General features: G+C 47.5%; 1 protein-coding gene across 6 annotated transcripts in view; it reads left to right on the forward strand.

Annotated features, from left to right (window-relative positions):
• The window catches only part of SNX13 (sorting nexin 13), a 2,094,218-nt gene that overhangs the window by 1,250,216 nt on the left and 821,731 nt on the right, over nucleotides 1–22,271 (forward strand). For 4 of the 6 annotated variants that reach the window (XM_069648499.1, XM_069648503.1, XM_069648501.1 and 1 more), the window contains one exon: nucleotides 9,926–10,101. The exons of 1 other annotated variant lie outside the window; for it this stretch is intronic. In XM_069648499.1, the coding sequence (XP_069504600.1) occupies nucleotides 9,926–10,101 (176 nt within the window). The remainder of the gene's footprint in view (nucleotides 1–9,925; nucleotides 10,102–22,271) is intronic. One more of the 6 variants, XM_069648500.1, reaches the window with a different exon arrangement.

Below are 22,271 nucleotides of genomic sequence, written 5' to 3' on the forward strand. Positions count from 1 at the left end.
GTGAGCAGATTGATGGCCTTGACCATCTCCATTGCCTCTTCTGACAGACCCTACATTTTCGCTAGTGGGCCGGCCACATCCAACAGCTTATACTGGCATCCTTTCCAGGCTCTGTTGATGCATTTCTTCGGATCGTTGGAAGTCTTCCCTCAATAGGTGATCATCCTAGCATCCAGCTCTAGAATACTAGCCACCTTCCCTTCGATGTCCGGCCTGGGGCACTCTGCTTTCAACCTGGCCCTAACCTCCTTATCAAGCGGCTGCCACAGTCTGCTGTTGAGGTATTCAGCCACTCTAGGTACGGGGACCACTCTGAGGATTCTGGGTATATTCGGTCCTCGGGCACAAACATCTCTGCCACTTACTCTTGCGTTCCTTGCCGTGAGGCAATCGCCAAGGTATTCTCCAAGGGTTCTGACTCTTGCTGCTCCTTGTGGAGTGTTGCTCGGCTGCGACTCTGGTACCTCCTACGAGTATTCCTCGCTCGTCTCACCCTGTTTAGCTACCTCTGGACTAGACGGGCTGGCATCGTGAGTCTTTATCTCGTTCTCCATGAAAAGCTTTCTTCAACCTGCTAAAAGCGTCCAACAGTGCTGCCAGAGCTGGCTCTGTTGGTTTCCAGCTGGTGGGGTTGGGGGTGTTGTGAGGGTCGTCTCCTCTTGGGAGCTGTGGAACTACCCTCTGCATGCACCGCTTTCCGTTTTGGCGTTTGGATACCTGAACCTTCAAAGTGCCTCTCATATGCACTTCCAAGTTGTCCAGCTTCAGCTTAATCAGCACTAACGTTGTCTGTCGCCTTCTTTATGGTGGTTTCGATGGAAGAGCCCAGCACGCTCTGAAAACTGGCTGCCAAGGCCAGATCCAGCTCCGGGCAGTCCTCTCCCTCTTCTGAACAATCCTGGTCTGGCACTGCCGGGTTGTGCCATATCATTACCAACCACTGTTCTGGGTCTTGTATCACTAGAGATCTTTCTTTATTCTTTTCTTATATTTTTTAAATGCACTTCAAAGTCATAGTTGCTCAAGCTCTGCAGTTTCACCTTTCTCTTTTTTGCATTTTTTATTCTATGCTAATCTCTGTACTGCCGCAGCGCTATCGAACCGCACGCGCCTCCCGCACAGTCCGCTCCTTCCTTCTCGGAACAGGCACACCATTACTGGAGATGCAAGCGAGGACTACATGGCCACGCTCGGGAGGTAGAGAGGAGACAAGTGCACCCTCTGCCGCTACGCCCCCTTATGGGCCCGCCACCTGCCGCCCTGGAGAGCAGGCTGAGGCTGCAAGGCCGCTCGGAGAGCATGGTATTCATAACTGAGTATCCCTCCGGCAATGATCCCACTTATTGTCTGTTAGAGCTGACCCCTATTCAGTAATAGAGCAAATTTATAAAAAAATTTCTCCAACATGGGGTCTGGCATGGATTCACATGCTCATGAATATTTTCTGTCGTCATGCTGGGAATCGTCGGTAAAAGAAAACAGTTTCACTTTCATTTACAAACTGTCTTTCGCCTATAAACCAATCACTGAATTATGGGTCATACTGCCTCCAGCCAATGACTGCCCTCTCCCTAAGCCCCTCCTCCGGCAGCAATCTTCAGGTTTTTAACGCACGTTCAAGTGTTGGGAGTCCTTATGTTTTGCTCCGTAGCTTATCTACGAGTTTTTGGTCAAATGTTCGATTTTTGTCAAAAAAGAGCCTGTGTGCTCTTGTTTTTCCTCAACCAGCAAGTGGGGGGATCCGTCTGTCAGCGTTTTCAGCACCCCTCAAGGATCATCGAGTTTCATCAAAGTGTCAGAAAGGCCATCGGGCCTACACCGCACATTGGACCATGCTGGAGGAGGAGGACAGAGGTTCTCTTCAAGCTCTGCTCCAGCTGCGGCCTGAGGAACGTGTTTGTGGAGGACAAGTACTCCCAGTGCCTCTACTGTCTCCACCCGGACCACAGGCAGGCGGATTGCGAGATTTGCGTGGGATTCACCAAGTGCACCATGAAGGATCGGCACAGCAGGTTGGCGGTGTGGCTCAGCGCCAAGGCCTCTACCCCAGGTGGCAAGCGGAGGCATGCCTCACCCAGGACCGGCCAGTCTGAGGAGCAGGCTCATAAGTCCTTTGAGGTCACCCCATCCGTGGGGGTCCAAGACGCAGCCAAGCACTGCAAGTCTGTTCTGTCGGGGTTGCCGCGCAAGCGGGGCCCGATTGACATCACAGTCTGCTTCCATCGCAAGCCAACGCTCAAGCTCCTCCTCGAAAAAGTAACTCTGCTACCCCCCGGAAGCTGTGGCAGTGGCCGGAGAAGGCCAAGGTGCCTAGCAAGGGGACCAACCTTCCCTTGAAGGCCCAGATGGCCCATGAGAAATTGTCCTTGTCGATCAAGCTTGTGCCAGCTGTCCTCTCTAAAGCAAAGGGGGCTGACCCAGTCCAGGGGACCCTGGTCGCACCCAGAGTGGCCCTTCCTCCCAAGCGGGAGGCTTCGGCCAAACCGGTGGAGAAGACACCGGAGAAGAAGATGCCAGCCCAGCGGTGACCCCTCAGGATGCAAGAGGGGGGGGGGTTGAGTGTTGGAGGCCTCCACGGTGCTCCAAGACACGGATATTTCTTCATCGGACAACGAGGACATGGCATCCGTTCACACTGTCGTGGAAGACGTGGAGACGTCAAATGCCAGGGACAATGGTGAGGAGCCCGTCGAGGATGACGGCAGAGCCAATTAAGACGTAGGCGCTGGGCCCAGCAAGCCTACTCCTCCCCCTCCTCTTCCCAGGGATCTATCCCTGAACATCTTATCCACTCTCCATACGCTGGTGTCAGAGATACATAAGAGGATGCCATCGGCACCCACGGAACCGGCGACCCCGGCCTACTGCCTGCGAGGAAGAGGCGCACAACACTGACTCATCAGCCACCTCGATATACCGTCTCCATCCAACCCCCTAGGGAGTCGGAGACGATGGACACAGACGACGACGGCGCAACATCCCCCCCTGCCCAAGAGCGTCGACACCAGACGAAGTGGGTTCATTCCCTCCAGGGTCGCGCGGGCGCCAGAACTTTTCCAGCTAAGGCCGGAAGAGACCAAGAAAGAAGTGTTCCTGTATCACCGGTGAGAGGCCAAAAGGAAGACCATTCTGGTGGTGCCCCTTCTGGACATCTGGGATGAGTGCCTGGCGCTGCTGAAGAACCCCGCGTTGGCCCCTTCGAAAGGAGACCGGCTGGAGAAGACATACCGGTTGCCGGAGTCTGCACCCAAGTGCCTGCGGCTCAGCCATCACGAGATTCAGTGGTCTCGCAGCGGCGAGGAAAGTCACCCAACCCACCGTCCTCCGCCTCTGTTCCCTCGGACAGTGAGGGGAAGAAGTTGGACGCTGTGGGTAGAAAGGTCGTCTACTCGGCGGCTACGACCGTCAAGGCAGCCAACACCTTAGCAATCCTGGCCAGGTACGACTGGGAGTTGTGGTATAAAATGACCCTGCTGCTGGAATTCCTCCCTGAGGACAAACAGGTCAAGGCGCTGGAGATACTGAGGGCGAGGTGGCGTCGGACCACGCCATCACCGTGGCCCTGGACATCACAGACGCAGGGTTCCACCAAATGGGCAACAGGGTTTGCTTTTGTTGGCATGGCTGGCTGAAGGCCACCAACTTCAGGCAGGAAGACCGGCACAGAGATGGCCCGTGCCTTGGGCACACTGCAGATCATCCAAAGGCTTCGGAGGAGGTTTGGATTCGTACCGTCAACCCTCCCGTTCCTTGACCCAGGAGGCCTAAACTAAGGGTCACTCCTAGGCATTTGGAGGTGGCCGCCGTCCTCGTTGTCAAGGGCCCCATGGTGGCGTGTAGGCCTCCAAGCAAGATTGAACCAGCCAGGATGTCAGACCCCCATCCCTGCCCCCTCGGTTGGAGGCCGGTTGGTGAATTTCGTCAGCCCGTGGGAAAACATCACCACCGATTGATGGGTGCTGGACGCTCTCGCCCACGGACACACTCTGGAGTTTCAGCAAGTGTGTCCCTGGATGCCACCTGTGACTGGAGGTTCGAGCCATGTTAAACAAGGGAGGAATAGAGCTAGTTCCAAAGCAGCTCCGGAGTTTACTCCAGACATTCTTGGTAAGAAAGAAGACAGGGGGTGTGGGGGGGCTGGAGGCCCATCCTAGATCTGACGACTCAACAAGTACATCAAGTCCCAAAAATTCTGGATGGTCAAGTTGCAGCACGTGCTCGGCCCACTGGAGGGGACTTCCTGTCATTGCTGGATCTAGTGGACGCATACTTCCACGTCCCCATTCATGAAAAACATTGCACATTACCAGTTCAAGGCTCTCCCCTTCGGACTGAAGTCGGCTCCCCAGAGTATTTACGAAGTGCTCGGCTCTGGTGGCAGCCCATCTGTGCTTACAGGGAATACATGTGTACCCATACCTCGACGACTGGCTCATCCGGGCCAAGTCAAGGGACATTGCCGTCGACAACACTCGGAGGACTGTCCGGCTGCTGACAGATCTAGGATTCTCTGTGAACTTTCCAAAGTCCTGATTGATTCCATTGCAGGATGCTCTGTTCCTGGGGGCAAGGCTCAACACGATGTCCTGCCTAGGGGCCCCTTCAGAGGAGAGGGTATGGCCATTCTGGGCAAAGGACAACAGCTGTTAGCAGTCAAGATTACCCCGGTGAGGACCATCAAGGCTCTGCTCGGCATGAATTTGTTGTGCATCTACCTGATCAGGCTCTGCAGGTTGCGGATGTGACCCCTCCAGGAATTTCTTGACGCCCGTTGGATACAAATGTCTGGAAGCTTCAAGGACAGGATTGTGCTCGACGAGGAGTTCCGTCGGGCAATAGAGCAGGAATGTTGTAGCGTACGCCCCACCAGAGGCACAAACTTCCAGTGCTCCCCGTACCAGGAGACAGTCATGATGGACGCCTGTCCGGAGGGATGGGGAGCCCACATCGGATGTCTCCACGCCAGAGGCCTGTGGCTGCCGGAGGAAAAGGTGCTGCACATCAACGTCTTGGAACTGCAGGCTGTGTTTTGGGGCCTCAAGTCATTCCTTCCATCCCTCAAGGGCAAGGTGGTGAGGGTCTTCAGGGACAATACCACCACAATGTTTTACATCAGGAAGCAGGGGGGCACCAGGTCCCCCAGGGATCACCAGAGAGGCGCAGGAGCTGTGGCTCTGGGTCGTCGGCCAGGGGATGTTTCTCGTCCCGTTTCACCTGGCGGGATTAAAGAACACTGTTGCCGACTCAGCAGGGAGCTGTGCTCTTGCCATGAGTGGGAACTTTGGCAAGATCAAGCGGACAGCCTCTTACGCAGGTGGGGCAGACCCCAGATAGATTGTTTGTGATGGCGACGAACACCAATTGAGGTTCGCCAGCAGGTTCCCCTAGCCAGGGAGCATGGGGGTTGCATTCTCCTTCCTGTGGGAAGGCCGGTTTCTTTACGCATTCCCTCCGTTGCCTCTCCCACTGCGAGTCATCAGTCAACGCAGATGGTGCCGGTGCAGGATGAAACTCATCGTGCTAGTGCGGCCGAGACAGATCTGGTCCCAGACCTTCTCAGCATGTCAGCGTCACCTCCGGTCAAGCTTCCAGTGGTCGCGGATCTACTCGCCAGGGAAGGAGGCACAATCCTGCACCACGACCCATGAACGCTGAACCAGAATGCCTGTCTCCTGCAGCATTGAAGTTTGGTGGTTACGAGCTGCCGGCAGACAGCAGGGAGGTCCTTGCTAGAGCCAGGACGTCGTCGACTCTTTAGGGATACAGACACAAATGGACGCGTTGTTTTTTTCTGACACCTTCGATACCGGCTGAAAGGACTTTGCACTCGCTGGATGTGGCTTGAGCGCTGAAGTTTTACGTGGACCATACGAAGAGTTTCCGGAAGACTTCTCAGCTTTTTGTGAACTTTGCTCCTGTGAACCATGGGAAGGCCTTGCCCAAATCTTCCATCTCCAGGTGGCTCTCCGGCTGCATCACTCATTGTCACCAGTTGGCAAACCGCCCGTTGCCTAGCCGTCTGAGAGCCCATTCTCCCAGAGCGATCGCTGCTAAAACAGCGTTCCTGTCTGGTGTGCCCCTGCTGGACATCTGCAGGGCTGCTACGTGGAGGTCTACACACACCTTCACAAAAATGTACTGCGTCAACAGTGATTCCAGGGAGGAGTCCAGAGTCAGCCAAGCAGTGCTACGGAACCTGTTCGCCTGAAGGTGAGCCTGGTGAGGAGGTAAGGGTATTTGCTTCTGTTTCGCCTTGCCATCTCCCGTGGTTGTGTATCTATGTATATACTGCTATGTATTTTTTTATTCATGAGCATGTGAATCCATCCCAGACCCCATGCTGGAGAAGGAAGAAGTTACTTACCTGTAAATGTTGATCTGCAGCATGGGTCTGGCATGGATTCACATGCGAACACTCCCGCCGGCCTCTCTGCGGCTCTACTTGGTCATACTGCCACTTTACGTGCTACCAAATCTGAAGATGGATGCCCGAGGAGGGGCTTAGGGAGAAGGCAGTCATTGGCTGGGGGGCGTTATGACCTATAGCTCAGTGATTGGTTTATAGGAGAAAGACAGTTTGTAAACGAAAGTGAAACTGTTTTTTCTTTTACCAAGGATTTAAAGCCTGACGGGGAATATTCATGCGCATGTGAATCCATGCCATACCCATGCTGGAGAACAACAGTTACCTCCTTGTGTTATTGGAGTGGCGGTGGCCAATTGTCAAATAGCACAACAATTGAAGCGTTCCCGCGCGTTCTCCATATCTGTCTGGACAAGGAACATGATCAAATGTTAGGCAAGATTGTATGTAGTAACCCTGTGGGAGACTACAACTGCCTTGTCCTCTTGGCAATAGGTAACCCAACCTTTGGTATAGGTCTGTACTACACAAGTTGGTAGAGTGACTGAGCAGCCAGACTTATCTCAAGAGGGGTCAATGGGAGCTGTAGAGATGCAACATAGAGGTTCACAAATGCAAGTAGTCAAATAACACTTATGCTCAAGGTTTCTTATTAAAATAATTATTTATTAATTTAACAGTCAGTTTTAAAATAAGCCTTCTTTAGAAAGGGAAATATGCAGCAATAAAATACACTTAAAAAATAGACTCCTTCAGTTTCATTTAAGCAAGTAGATACTCTTTTTGGATGTGTGTCACACACTTGGATGTCACACACCCTGAGGTGACTTCAATGGTTAGAATACTGTGGACATTAATATATCACTTTAACTCTTAATGCAATACTGAGGTTGTGGAAAAGGTTAGGGAAGAAAAACAAAGGTTAACAAGTTTCTCTGAACAGGTAAGTACTTTTCAATCCCCCAATTAAGTTTTGGTTAACCCTTTCCCAGCAATACAAGTAGCTTATGTATGACTTTTTGAGGGACAGATGAACACAAAATCAAAGGGCCAGAAGAGTCTGCAGGGAGCCAGGACAGCCATTGTCAATTGAGCCAAGTCTAGGGGAGCTGAGGCACTTCTGGAAGATAACACAAAAGTCTTGCATAATGTTATATAGAGTGTTTGTTGAAAATAATCACTGTAGGGGTATAAGCTGGGAGGCTTTTGAATAGCAAAGATGCAAGCAACTCTGCAAAGGGCAGCTAATGCAAGTCTCCAGTGAGAGCAAGCAAGCTACAAGCAACAAGAGGTAAGTTCCCCTAGTTAGAGAGTACCTTAGTTCTGAAGAAAAATAATCCTGCTGGCTTCTCTTCTGGTTGCAGTCCTGCAGTTCCTGGGCCTCAGTCATGGGGACAAGAGGGAGGAAATCTCTAGGACTCCTGCACTGCAGTTTGAAGGTAGTCGTCGGCGGCAGTGGACTCACTCCAGATCAGCGGCTCTTTGCAGTTTTAGCTACCGGTCAATAGCACCACTGCGGTTCTCTAACCCTTGTGGCTCCCCTTGCTTCTAGGGTCCAGCACTCTGTTGAGGTGGCTCAGGCTTGGGTCACCCTGCTTCGGGAGGGTCCTCAGGATCTTCCTGGAGCTCAGGTGAGGCTTAACGACGATGCACTTGTTTGTGGGGTTCCTGTGCCCTGGCACTCGGTTCCAGCAGCAGCGAAGAAGTACAGCCATCAGGGAGAGGGGTTCCAGTCAAGTTCATCTTGGGGTCAGTTGGTCCCACCAACCCAAGGGAAAAGATTCTCTATTCTGGGCTTCTCTAGTCGATATAAAATTTGGAACATAAGCACTACAGCAGGGCTTCACCAGGCAAACCAACGGCCCAGGAGGTGCAGCAAGCTTACAGTTTCTTTCTTCGGTTCCTTCATCCAGTGGTCGGCTCTGCCTTCTCTCCCAGAGACCTTGCCTTTTATGCAGGTTTCTCCCATTCATTCGCAGCCTAGCTGTCACTCGCACAACAGGGTGGCTGTCCTTCAAGGACAGCCAGCCAGCCAATCTCCTTTTGGGTGCATTCCTGTAACCAGGAAGACTAAGCACAGGGAGTTTTTCAGGAACCTCCCTTGCTTCCTGCCCTGCCAGACACAGGCTTCAGCCGTGAATCCCACCAAAGACAAAATGAACAATGGGACCAAACCTGGTTTGGCGCGCAGAGTAAAACCCCTAGAAAGACCTCACAAGCAAGAAATGACAAAAAAAGACGACCAGGTCCATTTTGACAAAATGGGCACCCCATGAGTGCAATACTGCAGCTAAGGGGCCTGCGGTAAAAACGCACAATGTTAGGAAAGTTAACCCACTGCCACAAGCCATTAAATGTAGTGAGGGTAACAAAAAAGTTTTGGAAGAGAAAGTAGGAAAAGGGGATACTAGGTAACCCCCCAATACTTCCACATAAAATGGAGTGTACTGGACGTACATAGGAAAAACAGGTAAGTAAAGCCAATTTCACGTTACTACTCTTGGGAACATTAGTTTACCCAAGTGAAGGTATTTAAACCTTAAGAGAAATCCAAAGGACTTCTCTCTGACACTGCACTGAGGGTGCTGTGTCACAATACAGAAGATGCCTATGGAGTTTGTCAGACTCCAAAACCAAACCCAAATCAGATAAAAATACTTGAGGGAGTGAGGAAAAAGGTCTCACTCACTACAGGATAAAAATAAGTCCTTAAATCCAGCAAAAGAGCTGGGGGTCTCTAAGGTAGAAGGGGAATTAACACAGAAATGAGAATTCTCCCTAACAAATGTTCTAGAGCAGAAAGAGAATTGGTTAAGTCTCCAAAAAGGTGGGAGGTGACAATTAACCTGTACATTCTTACATTCTTTATTCTAAATGCAATTTTAAATGTTGCTGACCTTATCCCACCATAGATTAATCAGACGTGAGCGATGTTTAAGTATTACAATGAATTGTAACGTGGATACATTAATCAATTAATCGTCCCAAGAAAATTTAGGAGCAGTGCGTTATTAAATGCATTTACTGGTTTGCTATTGTATGTGGCTGAGGGAGTGACCACAAGCTATCCATTGTTGGCATATTGTTTGTGTTTTTCAATGTTTCGTATTACATGTGTGATAAACATATATAGCTAAAACCAAATTAGGAAGCTTTTACACTGCTAAGCCAGTTTCTAATTCCGTTATTGGTGGCTTAAATACTTAAATATTGGAAATGAACAGATTCCAAAAGATGAATTACTTTGACCTAGGTTTTGTGGATACATGATTTATATTATTGCATGCTAAAAGAAACAGTATTTAAAAAGGTACAACTTCTAAGACTCTCACCCAGGATGTATGTGACAGTACATTTTAATCACATGAAAGTCCATACCCTCAAGATTCCACATTGTGAGTACAGCACATCACTGCTTTTTGGCTGTTCCCATTTCAACCATTCTCTATCCAGCTCTGGCATTTCATTTCAGGCATCTTGTCATTTCACTTTCTTTTTTCCCTTTCTGTCCTTCCGCCTCTTTGTGCGTTTTTTTTGTCTTCTCATTTTTGAAATACCTAGTCTATGCTGACTGTGACCCATATGCTGTGGCAGGAGTTTGTAATGATCACGGCAAGACCTATGCACTGTACGCAATCACTGTACATCGGCGAACACTAGATGGCATGGAAGAAACGTGGAAGACGTATCGCCGCTATAGTGACTTCCATGACTTTCACATGCGGATCATTGAGCAGGTACTACAATATAGTCTTAATGTTGCCTAACTATGTTAAATGATCTGTTGATGTCTTTAAAAATGACAATTTTATAAAGTCCAATACACATCATTGGGTGCAGTCAGGTACATCATTTTTATCTTTGTTCTAACAAATATGAGTAGAAGAGAAACAACTGAGCTATTACCGGAAATATTTACAACATTCTGTAGTACCTGGCACGGTATCCAGTCGATTTACTGAACAAGTATCACTAAAGATTATTCTTTTTTTACAACACTTTTTTTTACTGCAGCTCCCTGAAAACAGACAGTAGGATTGGGTGAGGCATTATTGGGTTGGTGATGAAGAGGGATGTGGGTTCAATGGAGGGTGATTGCAGGTGGTCTCCCCTCAATCCCCTGCTTTTAGCAGGAAAAAAGGTTTTTAAAAGTATGATTTTTAAAAAGAAATGGTTGGTGAGAAACACAGCGTCCATGAACATCTAGAAGTAAATAATGAGTTGAAATTAATTGAACAGTGTGTACAATTATAGTTTCCTAGCATTCCCGTAATCCAGCCATTGTATATTGTACATCCACTTTGTAGGGGTGGGCCACGAATCCCCTTAACCCAAAGCAGGCCCACCAACTGAGAATCAAGTGCATGTTTTTGTACGTAAAGCAAGTTGATTGTGCAATTTTCCAGGGGGGGGGGGGGCAGCTAGATGAACTTATTGAGCCAAACTAACCCAAGTATCAACAAACCACATAAGTTGACACATTATACAAAAGTTAAAACACTCCCATATATTTTATAACAATGCACACCCCACACATGATTGGACAAACTTACTACAAAGAAATCCCATTTTCTACAATTCTTCCATTCTCATTGACCCCTTGTTATCTTAACTACCCTCTTTAGATCATGTTCATAACACACCCCTTCTTGGGATTCATCTATGATAGGTTGTGACATCATCAAACAGTTAAACTTTTGTGTGCAAGCATAATTCGTTACTAGTAACTGGCCTGACCCCTTTAACCTTAAACTTAATTGCCCATGGTTTGCATAGATAGTTCAAGCGATATGTGGGATGCTGAATAAACAGGTTCTCTTTGAACTGACGACAGCTATCTCATCGGCCCCGGTTTACTGGCTCCATTGAAACATGACTACCATTTCCACGTGCACAGCACATCTGGAAATAAGATTGGAACTCCTAGGTATCGATCACTTTAGCCTCCGCCGCTACTTCACCCCATATTTATTGCTGGTCAGAACAAATGGACGTGTCCCTATGCAAACATCAAGACACTTGAGGAGATTACATCTGCCTCCTGCGGAACTACCAAGCTATAAACATTGTGTCCTGTTCGACGGCTACCCCTTTTATTAGTCTATCATTATTCCTTCCTCAGTCCGCAGGCCTGCGGAACTAGATTTTCCCAGCCACCTGAAATTCACTGCACGAATTGCTGGCTGTAAAGTCTGAAAGAAGTCATAAAAGCCCACTACATGCAGATTTATAAACTCCTGTTGTATGCTCCTCAGTATGCATGCATGTTTAATAAATAAATATATCTCCTTTACAGTGGGTTCTTTAAGGACAGGGCCCTTCTTCGCATGTACATTAAACAACTCTGAATTACCTGCTACTCGGCACTCCATAGCACATCATATTTGAATCGTATTTATATTTAATTTTGTGGTGGTAGCATCTTTACCTTTCTACGCACTGTCAATCTAATATGTATCAACTTTAACCAAAAAGTAACACTAAAGTTACATATCCCATTCACAATTAACTACACTGGATACCTATGAAATTGCAACATTGTGACTGGGGCTGCGGCGAACTGGGCACGAATAAAGCACACGTAACATTAACCCCTCTTGATCGTGGGGACCTTTCCTGACCACCCCAACAACTTCGTAGTTAATGCACTTCATTTTGTTGATGCTCCCAGTCATTTGATCCTCTGCACAATTGCACTGAAAAAATGATAAAGCCGACAGGCATCTACATCGACTCTCACCTTAGGCCCGGTGCCCACAAACAATGCAAGGGAAGGGAAATGCCTGCAATCACTGCAACGCAACAGACTTTTGATCAGGAGTTACTCATTTATTAAGCAGGCTACAGTTCAATAAGTATTGAGTTTGACGTGGGCGTACATTCCCAAAGTACGTCATAGTTTAATCCTATGGTTAGTCTGATCGCACCCATATGAACTTTTAACTTGTAAAAGTAAATAATCAGTTGAAATTGATTTCACTGTGTAAAATTATAGTTTCTTAACATTCCCACAATCCATCCATTGTATATTGTGCCTCCACTTGGTAATTGTCTGCATTTTGTTAATGCTCCCAGTCATTTTGGCCCTCAACTAACCAGCCTGTTGTATTGCACTTGATTTCTCCGTTTGACCTATGAGGTTGGTTATATTTTAGAGATAATTGGATCTTAATGAAAAATATATATATTTTTTAAACACAACTGCACTGAAGAAATATACCAGTTAAGTGTAGGAGGAACAGTTTAATTTTAGGGTAGTACATTTTAGTGAGTACCGACATTGGTTTGTATTTCATTTATTTGTTTTAAACATCCTGTATGTTTTAATCTTTGATGAACAATGGTGCCAAAATGTTTGTCATTAAGTGCAGCGTGACTTGGTATTTCGTGCACATTGGTCTTGGTTTCCAACTGAGCCTCCTTGTCTACCAACACTGTAATTTATCTTGATCACCTCTGGGTGTAACCGCAATGACAAAGTATATCCAAGTGGGAGAGGGCTCTTGACACTTCCTTTACCAAAAAGCAATGGGCTGAACTATGGTCCTACTCTAACCATGTCTCTAAACTCCCCCCATAGACCGACCAAGTTAAAACTCTTCACAGAACATATTTTACCCCAGCCTGACTGTCTACTTTTTCAACTAATTACGATGCTAGATGCCCACATTGTTGTCAATCGTGTACCCTTTTACTACACATGTTTTTGGAATGCCCAAATGTGTTTTCCTTTTGGTCTAATGTAGCTAATCTCCATAACCACACTGTGCTCACTGTGGCTCTAGCCCTACTGGATTGTTAAGTAGTTTCACCAAATATCCCAGGGACGTAGTTAGATTTATCCCCTTGGCACTACTTATTGTCATGCAAGGTATCCTGGTAATCTTAGCGTAATCTGCTGTCTTTTTGAATTAACCTGGTGCAATGAGCCTGAAACAAAAGGCATTGTGATATTTATTTAAATTTGTTTTAGTGTGTTCCTTTTTCGATTATCTAATAAAATGGAGTCAGAAACTGACAGCAAATGATGTCTACGTTCTATTAAACCCTGTTACTTGCCATCTTGTTTTATCTATGCTCCACATCCAAATCACTGTATTTGTTAGGAAACTTCCATAATGCAATGGCTTTCTACTAAATCACCTACAATAGAGTCTGAAATGGTAATCTGGTTTGATCATTCTCCCCTCGTTTTCCAAATCATCTGTTTTGTGTAGATTGTCACTGTGATCAATAAAAATAATTTAAAAAAATGCAATGTGGTTTTAAAACGGATTTTGAGCACATGTCAATGTAAAGTGTGTCCTAATACTGTTTAGATAACTATATTTTGAATGAATTGAGTTACTTTATGTTGAATGACTGTTAAGCGATAATTGCAAAAGGGCACTTAAAAGAGGAGGCTATTTATTTCAGTGATTCTTGCAACCTGCATTGTTTCTGTGTTTTATTTATCCTAATAATGTATTAACAGGTATGTAGAATGCTTTGTTGAATAATTGTCGTAAAAAGGTGGAACCACATTTCACCACTTGTCCACCACCAAATATCCTTGCATCAACTGACTTTATTTATCCTGTAAAGTGAAAATAAATTAAAAGGCGCAGCTGGAATCCCTACAGAACCCTCAAGGTTTGGTTATTAATACAAAGGCCTGTGTTTTAGACACATTCAATAAATGAATCCCTGAAACTAAATGTAACTTTGGCAATATAGCCTAAAGAAATGCAGGAGATTCTATTGTACCAGTTTCTGCATTGGGCTTTTTTTGTATAATTTCATTGTTCATGGTCTACCATACTCCTGTTGGTACCTAATCCATGTAAGAGAAGCAATCCTTACGCTGTGCATCAATAATAATAATGAAGATGCTAAATACACCTTTTTGTTTTTGAGTGATTTCTAGGTTCGAGAAGGTTGGACTAAAAGTTTCTTGTACCATCTTTTGCTGTTCTAAGTGAGTCTTTAATTACAGCTAGCTGGGTGTAAGGGCTGAACTTGAGTAGACACAAAGTGTAAAACGTGCCTTATATTTTTTGTGCTCTCATGTAGAGGGAATGGGGAACCGAAGTTGTGGAAGGGGTGGGCGCAGAAGTGGCGAGAAGTGCAGTCAAGGCTGCTATCCTCTTTGATTTTCTTTGTGTGCAGCTTGCAGTGCCTTTAACTTTCTACAACCATATATAGTACACTTCCGGGCACGGAATGGCAATCAAGGCAGGCGGGCAGCAGAGACTATATTCTGAACGGTAAGCGTGCCACTGTATGCAGTTGTTAAATTGCGCTGCCCACATAGATCTGTCTGCCTTTGCGATGGAATTCAGACTTGCAACAATAACTATATTTTGGCGTTCGCTGGTACTAGGAGCAAAGTGATTTTACCGAAGACTCTGAGGGAGGTTGTAAATGCAGAATTGCATGTGCCTCCCTCTCCTTTGCCCTTATTGAATCCTGTTACATCAGCCAGCATATCCCAACATACGGTCTTGGAACAGACCTTAGACTGTGTTCTGGATACAGACGCAGAAACAAACCAATCGGTATGGGCAAATCATAAACTGCTGTTTTACCCAAGGGAAAAAGAAGCGTTTGTCTGATTTACTTCAACGCCTAGGATTACTACAATTTTCTGAGTGAAGTCATCTGTTCAATAGGTGGAGTCTCCGCTACAGGGCGAGGAAGTGATTTTGGAATCGGACTCAACCTTCACCCCAGGTTTGATTGAGCGAGAATCAAAGTCACAGGCGATGTACAAACCGCATATTGCCTGGGGCTGTCAGCCCCTGGATTCTTTGGCAAAGATTGCGGCAGAAGTGGACAAAACTCTTAACACAATGTCACAGGCAGATATACAGATCACTACTCCGTCGTGTGCCCTTTCTACTAGCCCTTTGCAGGTAATTGAGCAGGTGAAAACTTTTTGCAACCCATTGAGGAAATTAACAATCCCAGTAACGCTGAAGCAGAACATCTTTCACAATCCCCAGATCTATATGGGTTCTCCCATCGCAGGTTGGAAAGATCCTCCTCAATGGATATCGCATCTAATTTGAACTATGATGGGAGAAAGGAGAAGACAAAACAGTCAATGGGCAATCAAATATATTATGAATATATATAGAATGATTCACCATTCTTTGAACTTTGCTTTTCTGACTCTTGTAAAATTGTATGAGGGTCTTAATGCAAAAATATCTGACCAAGCAACAGTAATGTCTATGCTGCTAGCTAACATTTGTTTTTTTGAGAGTTTTGTTAGAGCGGTTAATTGGGGTAACGATCAGCTCTAAAAAAAAAAGACAATATCGAGAAAGTAACAGTAGGACCTGCATTGAGATTTGAGATGGGTACTATGACTGTTTCTATTGGTGGGCATATGGCATTGGACCCATTAGCCAACTCTTTTTTTGGTGCAACCAGCCCCAGTGGAAATGCAAGAGATACCTCAAGCTATTCCAATGGAGCCTCAATTATTTTAGAGAGCTCCCCGCAAGAACCATCTCAACAGTTCTCTATATTTACACAGAGTAGAAATGCACGCAGACAGGGGGGCACTGTTGTGCGCCGACTAAGATGGCCGCCTAGGTTCAGAGCTGCAATGTTATAAATATCCTAAAGTTAACATCCTGCGGACCGGAGCACAGATTTGGGTTGCCAAGAGCAACAACGGTGTCGGAACATCTGTGGCATGGAACTTTATCCTCCCATGAGAAATCGGAGAGTGGAACGCTTTCAAACTCAAACGTAAACATTTCGCGCCTCGCCGCTCCCCCATTTTGGTGGCGCGGCTGAGACGTGGAAACACAGCCCGACGGGCTCTGGACTGCCTCTTCCGTGAAACCTAGCTGACTTCATCGGACACCCGTGCGGTGGGCACTAGAGCAAAACTGAATCGAGAAGAGGTGCCCCCACACCGACTCCGGCGGAGGGAGCACAGATGTGGACCGTAAAGAAGCGGTGCAGCTGTCGCGCTGGAAATTAAGGTACCGGCCCTGCACGAAGCATCGTGAAACTAACACAGCCGCGGTGGTGGCCATAAAACACACTCGCCACAGTAATCAGTTGGCGGGCTGGTTAACTGACACAGCGCGCCACCCGTGATATGGGACGGAGTAAGGCGAGGAGGGGCTGCAATTAGGATAAGATACCAAGAGTTGGTCCGTGCTGCCCATGAACCAGCGGCAATGATTTATAGAAGCTTGTTGATAGCAGGGCTGAAACGTAGTGTTTTCCCGAGGGGCCCCCTACAGGGCGATTGCCCCTTCCCACTGTACATAAGTGGGGCTGCTGGTGAAGGTATCCCAGTGATTACAAAGGAGACTGCCTGGGGCACTCGGATGCAGACAATAACAAAATAAAACCTGCCGCACCTAGGACTGATTGGAGCCCCCCCTGTGGCGAAGCGGCACAATCTCAAGGTCCCCTCTTTGGGACGGATAGCTCAACACGATCAACTGCTGCACTACGCTTGGGCCAGCCCCTGAAGCTAGCTGATGCCATAGAAGCTCAAACTCACAGTCAGACCCAAGGACTGCTAGGTGCTCACTGTGGCTCTTACAGCCCCAATTCCGACAGAGACAAAATACTACAGGGTGCGCCCCACATATTCAAACCTTCAAGCCAAATAAAGTAACGCGCATACTACCTTTACAAGGACACCCCCGAACCGTTCCTGGATACTTCACAAGTTCAGCAATATACATCAAATACAAGCTTCACATTGCCACACGTAACGACGCACCCAGCGGGCGCAGCTATGACACGGGGAGCGAAAAGCAGCAGAAAGGGCCCCATGGACGCCTACGCAAGCACAAACATCTCTGAGGAAGAAACAAGGTCCCCACAAGCCAGCCCAGCACCCAGCCTAATACAAGCAGAAGATCTGGTGGACCCATATGCCTGCACTACAGGCTGGGTTTGCGTCAGTCAATGGATGACATAGGTAACAACATCTCTTCCATCAGAGCCGACCTACAGAAGGTTAACACCAGAGTTGCGGAGGCCAGAGTGAGTACGTTAGAAGATACTACTACAACACATGGCAATGGTATCGAGAACATTAAAAGATCTCTAAAAGCCGTACAGTCCAAATGCGACGATTTGGAATCCAGGTCGTGCCAGAGTAATATCCGAGTGGTGGGCTTGGCAGAGAAACCACTTAACACTACAATGGAAATGTTTCTGGAAGAGGCACTGCGAGAAATGCTACCTGAGGCCCAGTTTTCCCAAAAATGCCTAGTCGAGCCGGCCCACATAACGCTTGCCCCTCTGCCTAAACCCGGCACCCCACCACGAACCGTCACTGCGCGCCTGCTCAACTACCGGGACAGAGATCTATACTCCGATTATCACGTGAGAAAGGCACATTATCATTCGACTCAACAAGGGTTCATATATACCCTGACTTCTTGAATGGAGTACAGACTGTGAGACATACCTTTTGACCACGTAAAAAAGGCACTGAGAGCAAGGTCTATCCCATATGCCATGATGTTCCTAGCAAAACTCTGCCTACAGCATGCAGGAAGAGCCCACTTCTTCGAATCACCTGAGGAAGCCATGGCGTACATAGAACACAACATCCCGCGTTTCCGAATCCAAAGCCAAGCGAGCATAGAATGCCCAAGGACACATGATCATACCTGGGCAGCCAGATGATTGAGCACAATTTTCACCTTGTCTGATCCGCACGAAAAGCACACAGCGGCTCCCAAAAGTGGCCCGAAGCATAACGAATGGAACTGGGCACACTGCACCACTGACAGTTGGAGTTTTTGCGTAAAGGGTTTGGGTATACACTGTCCAATTGTAGGGATGGTGAGGGTGGGATAATTGGGAGAGGGAAGGCTTGTTGTCAACCTAGAGTTACAAGTGGGGGAGTTTGTTTAATAAAAAGAGCTGACAGATGCACCATAAAAAATGCTGCAAAGACAATAAATCACATCTGGAACGACATAAAGTCACGTAATGGCTACTCCCGGGCAGTACCAAGCGATTAAACTCCTAAAATGGAACATTAGAGGGTTGACGAATCCCATAAAAGCCAGAAAAATCCTTGCCTATGCCAAACGGCACAAGATCGAGATCATTCAGTTACAGGAATCGCATGCCATCAGGAAAGTAACTGAATCCTTTTCTCGTGACTGGGGTCCGATACGGATTGGTACAGACTATCCAGGGGGCTCCTGACCCTTGTCCACCGACGTTCTGGATTCCAACTCACAAAATCCGAAGACGCTGATGGCAGATATGTAATTGTTTGGGGAGTAATGGACAACCAAGACCTGGTCCTGGTCAATACATATGGCCCAAACCTCGACACTCCAGAGTTCTACCTATAAATTGTCACCCTGATCACACCACTGGGTGAGGCCAGAGTAATCTGGGGAGGTTACCTGAACACAATCCTGGATTAAAACGACAGAACATCCAGGGGTCAAAGAAATCACACCAAAGCCACATTGACCATACTGCAAATCATGTCAACCCTGCCCCTCGTTGTATGGAGGGAGGCCCACCCTGCTCAGGAGGAATACACATTTCATTCACTAGTGAAGAACTCCAGCTCACGTATAGATTACTGGCTATGTTCCCCCAAGCTAATTCCATTAACACACAAATGTGCCAAACTCCCACGCACAATGACAGATCACTCACCAGTTCTACTACACATAACGACAGGAGCCACAGACCAAACCTCACAATACTGGCGTATGCCCCCAGCAATGCTGAAAGATGATTCTGAAATCGAGCCTTTAAGGATAGAAATAGTTGACTCTTTTTAAGCGGAATATGGGCTCGGTGGGGTCGATGGCCTCTTTGTGGGAAACGTTTAAAGTCTGGATGAGAGGACATTTGATGTCCCTTTCTCTGGGGCACTTGGTGCAATAAGGGGGGAGCTAAACTAAATTGAAGTCACATTGAAATCTCTCAATTTCGTACTTACGGGCCCCTGGAGCCGAAACGCTACAGCCTTTGCAGGCCCAGCTCATGAAGTTTAGATCCCTGGCAGAACGGGAGGTAATGTACACCACACAACCAACTCGTGCCCATAGATATGGGGAGGGTAACAAAGCAAGTAAATCTCTGGCTAACCTTAAGTCCGAACAATGGGTTAGATCTATTACTGGGGTAAATGGGCCGGACAGGGTTTTACACATGGATGCACAAAAGGTTAACAAAGTGTTCATGGAGTTCTACTCTGCACTCTACGCAAACACAGATCAGGTTACAGCAGTGGACCTCGAACAATACCTGGCCTCGTTCCCAATACCCCGGCTGGAAGGGGAGGATAGGGAGAAATTGGATCTCCCCCTCACACTAAAGGAGGTCGTGCAGGCGATCAAAGTCTTAACGGCTGGCAAGGCACCCGGATCTGACGCGCTTTCGGCAGACCTGTATAAAAGATTCACCGCTGAACTAGCCCCCAAAATGGTGGAATTGTGGGAGAAGGCCCTGGACACCGGCAGGCCCCCGGCTCCATGAGGGAGGCCATGATCTCAGTCCTGCTCAAACCTCATTAGCCACCACACGACCCTGCATCTTACCGCCCCCTCTCACTAATAAACTCAGATACAAAAATATTTGCCAAAGCAATTGCCAACCGTCTCCTACCATTCATGAACAAATTAATATACACAGACCAGTCGGGATTCGTCCCCTCACGTTCTACGTCCCTTAAACTCCATAGATTGTTTGCCATTACAAAACAACTAGACCTGAATGACAAAACCGTGGATGTCGCCCTAGATGCCGAAAAGGCGTTTGACTCTGTCTCCTGGTGCTACATGTATGCCATCCTATGGAAGATGGGTTTCGGCCCGTGGATTACTTAATTTATTCAGGTACCATACAAGAACCCGAAGGCCAGAGTCGGAACTAATAAAACAATATCACCTGAGTTCTCGCTGCACAGAGGCACGCGCCAGGGCTGCCCTTTGTCCCCCCTCATTGTCGCCCTCACCATAGAAGGCATGGCAGCATGCCTACCACACAAACATGCATGGTGGGGTATTCGGATCACAGGCTCCCCCTCAGTTCATATCATTATACGGCCAGGATACCATGTTATATTTAAGGGACCCTGAACACAACCTCCTCCCTGTGATGCAGGAAATCCAAGAATTTGCAAAGTTCTCTGGCTATAAAATCAATCGTTCCAAATCCGAGATTAACCCCCTAACACAGGGTGCCGTGCAGTCGACAGCCACATCACAATTTCGCTGGTCCCCGAACACAGCCAGATATCTAGGCATCATAATGGCCACGGATAAGCAAACCCTGTACGCTACAAATTATGAACTTACATGACGCTTCTTGAGGCTAAATTGGGCGTGAGGAATACACTCCCGATAGCATTATATGGCGGGATAGCCCTGTAAAAATGGTTATAGTGCCCAAACTACTGTACCTATTCAGTAATATTCCAATATGGCCTGGGCACCCCTTCTTTGACAAACTTCAAAAGCTTGCATCTAACTTTATATGGGGTGGAGGTACGGTGATACTTAACTGGCCCAAGTTGTGTAAATGATATGGCACAGGAGGACTGGCCTGCCGAGACTTCCTATACTACCATGCGGCGCAAGCTCACTTTGCTAAATACTGGTCCCCTAACACAGAGCAATACGCCCATATGCAAGCAGAAAAACTTGCTGCAGCCCCTATGAACTTACAAACCATGTTATACGCTAAGACTAAGCACAAGGAGGATGTAGACCCTGTTTCTTGCATGACACAGGCTTGGAGGGCACTGTTTCATAAAGTAGGATGCACAGAATCATACTGGCCCCACAACCCCTGTTGGCACCACCCAGATCTGGCGCCCACACTGGACACGACGCGTCAGAAAAGGTGGGATCCGGGAATGGAAATGCACTTGGGTGACCTATTCCATGAGGGGAGATTTGTATGTCTGGGGGAGGTCCAAGAGAAAGTCGGTGTTACGCTCATCTGGTCTATGCCGAGGCGTTGGGGCACGGTTGCAGCCCTCCCTGAACTTGAATCACCCCCTTCAGGCCTCTCCCTCAGTAGAAAAGCTGTGAGCGGTGGTATGTGGTGTTACTGCTCCTGCATGGAGATAACAGTGTGTGACTGCGCCAATCTGTGATTGTTGTATCTCTCGATCCCTTCACCCCAAAGTACGGTTTCGGTTTCGCCAACCCATAAAACTCACCTGTGAATTATGTAAGATAAGCTCTCTGTCCTGCTACTTCTGGCAGGGGCACGTCGAATGGGATCTAGTTCCTTCACTGATCCCTGATAAGGATTAGTCCAGTCCAGCTGCGACTATGCTTCTTCTTATGATTGGTAAGTCTTTCTTGAGCTCTTGTGATGCTCTTAGTTCCGTTTAATGTCTTTATATGTTGCTCCTATTTATGCCCGCAATAATGTCTCTCTTCTGTTTTCTTCCCTTAGACGGAAATGCAGCCTCAATGCAGCTGTGAGGCGTGAGACGTGGCCGGATGGAAGATGGATGCTACCGCAATGTTCGACAGCAGATAAGTGATGGTTTAAGGAAAAGCGCGACGTATGGCGAAGCGCAACCTTAAACTGACTGTTTTTTCGATGTCTAACCTTGTCTTCTGTTTTTCCTAGCAGGCACTGCTGTCGATGATGGAGCGTGTCGTGCTGCGGTGCCAAGACGAAGATTTCGGCGTTCCGGAAAGTGTAAAGATGAATACTTGGTTCGCCGGAGAGATGTACAGGTAAGAACAGCTTCCCCCAGTTGGTAGGTATGCTGGCAGGAAGCAGGATGTCCAGGAAGCAGGATCTTCAAAGGTAAGTCTGACCTCAGGCGAAAGTGAGCGTTACGCTGCTTGCAAGTGCAGAATAACGCAAAGTGTCTGTCTTGAGGATCGAGGAAGCTTAAATAGCTGAGATTGTGGGCACGCCCATTAGGGCCGGCTTA

This window comes from Ambystoma mexicanum, chromosome 2q (genome assembly GCF_040938575.1).
Source record: "Ambystoma mexicanum isolate Mex_15411 chromosome 2q, UKY_AmexF1_1, whole genome shotgun sequence".
Classification (NCBI taxonomy): Eukaryota; Metazoa; Chordata; class Amphibia; order Caudata; family Ambystomatidae; genus Ambystoma; species Ambystoma mexicanum.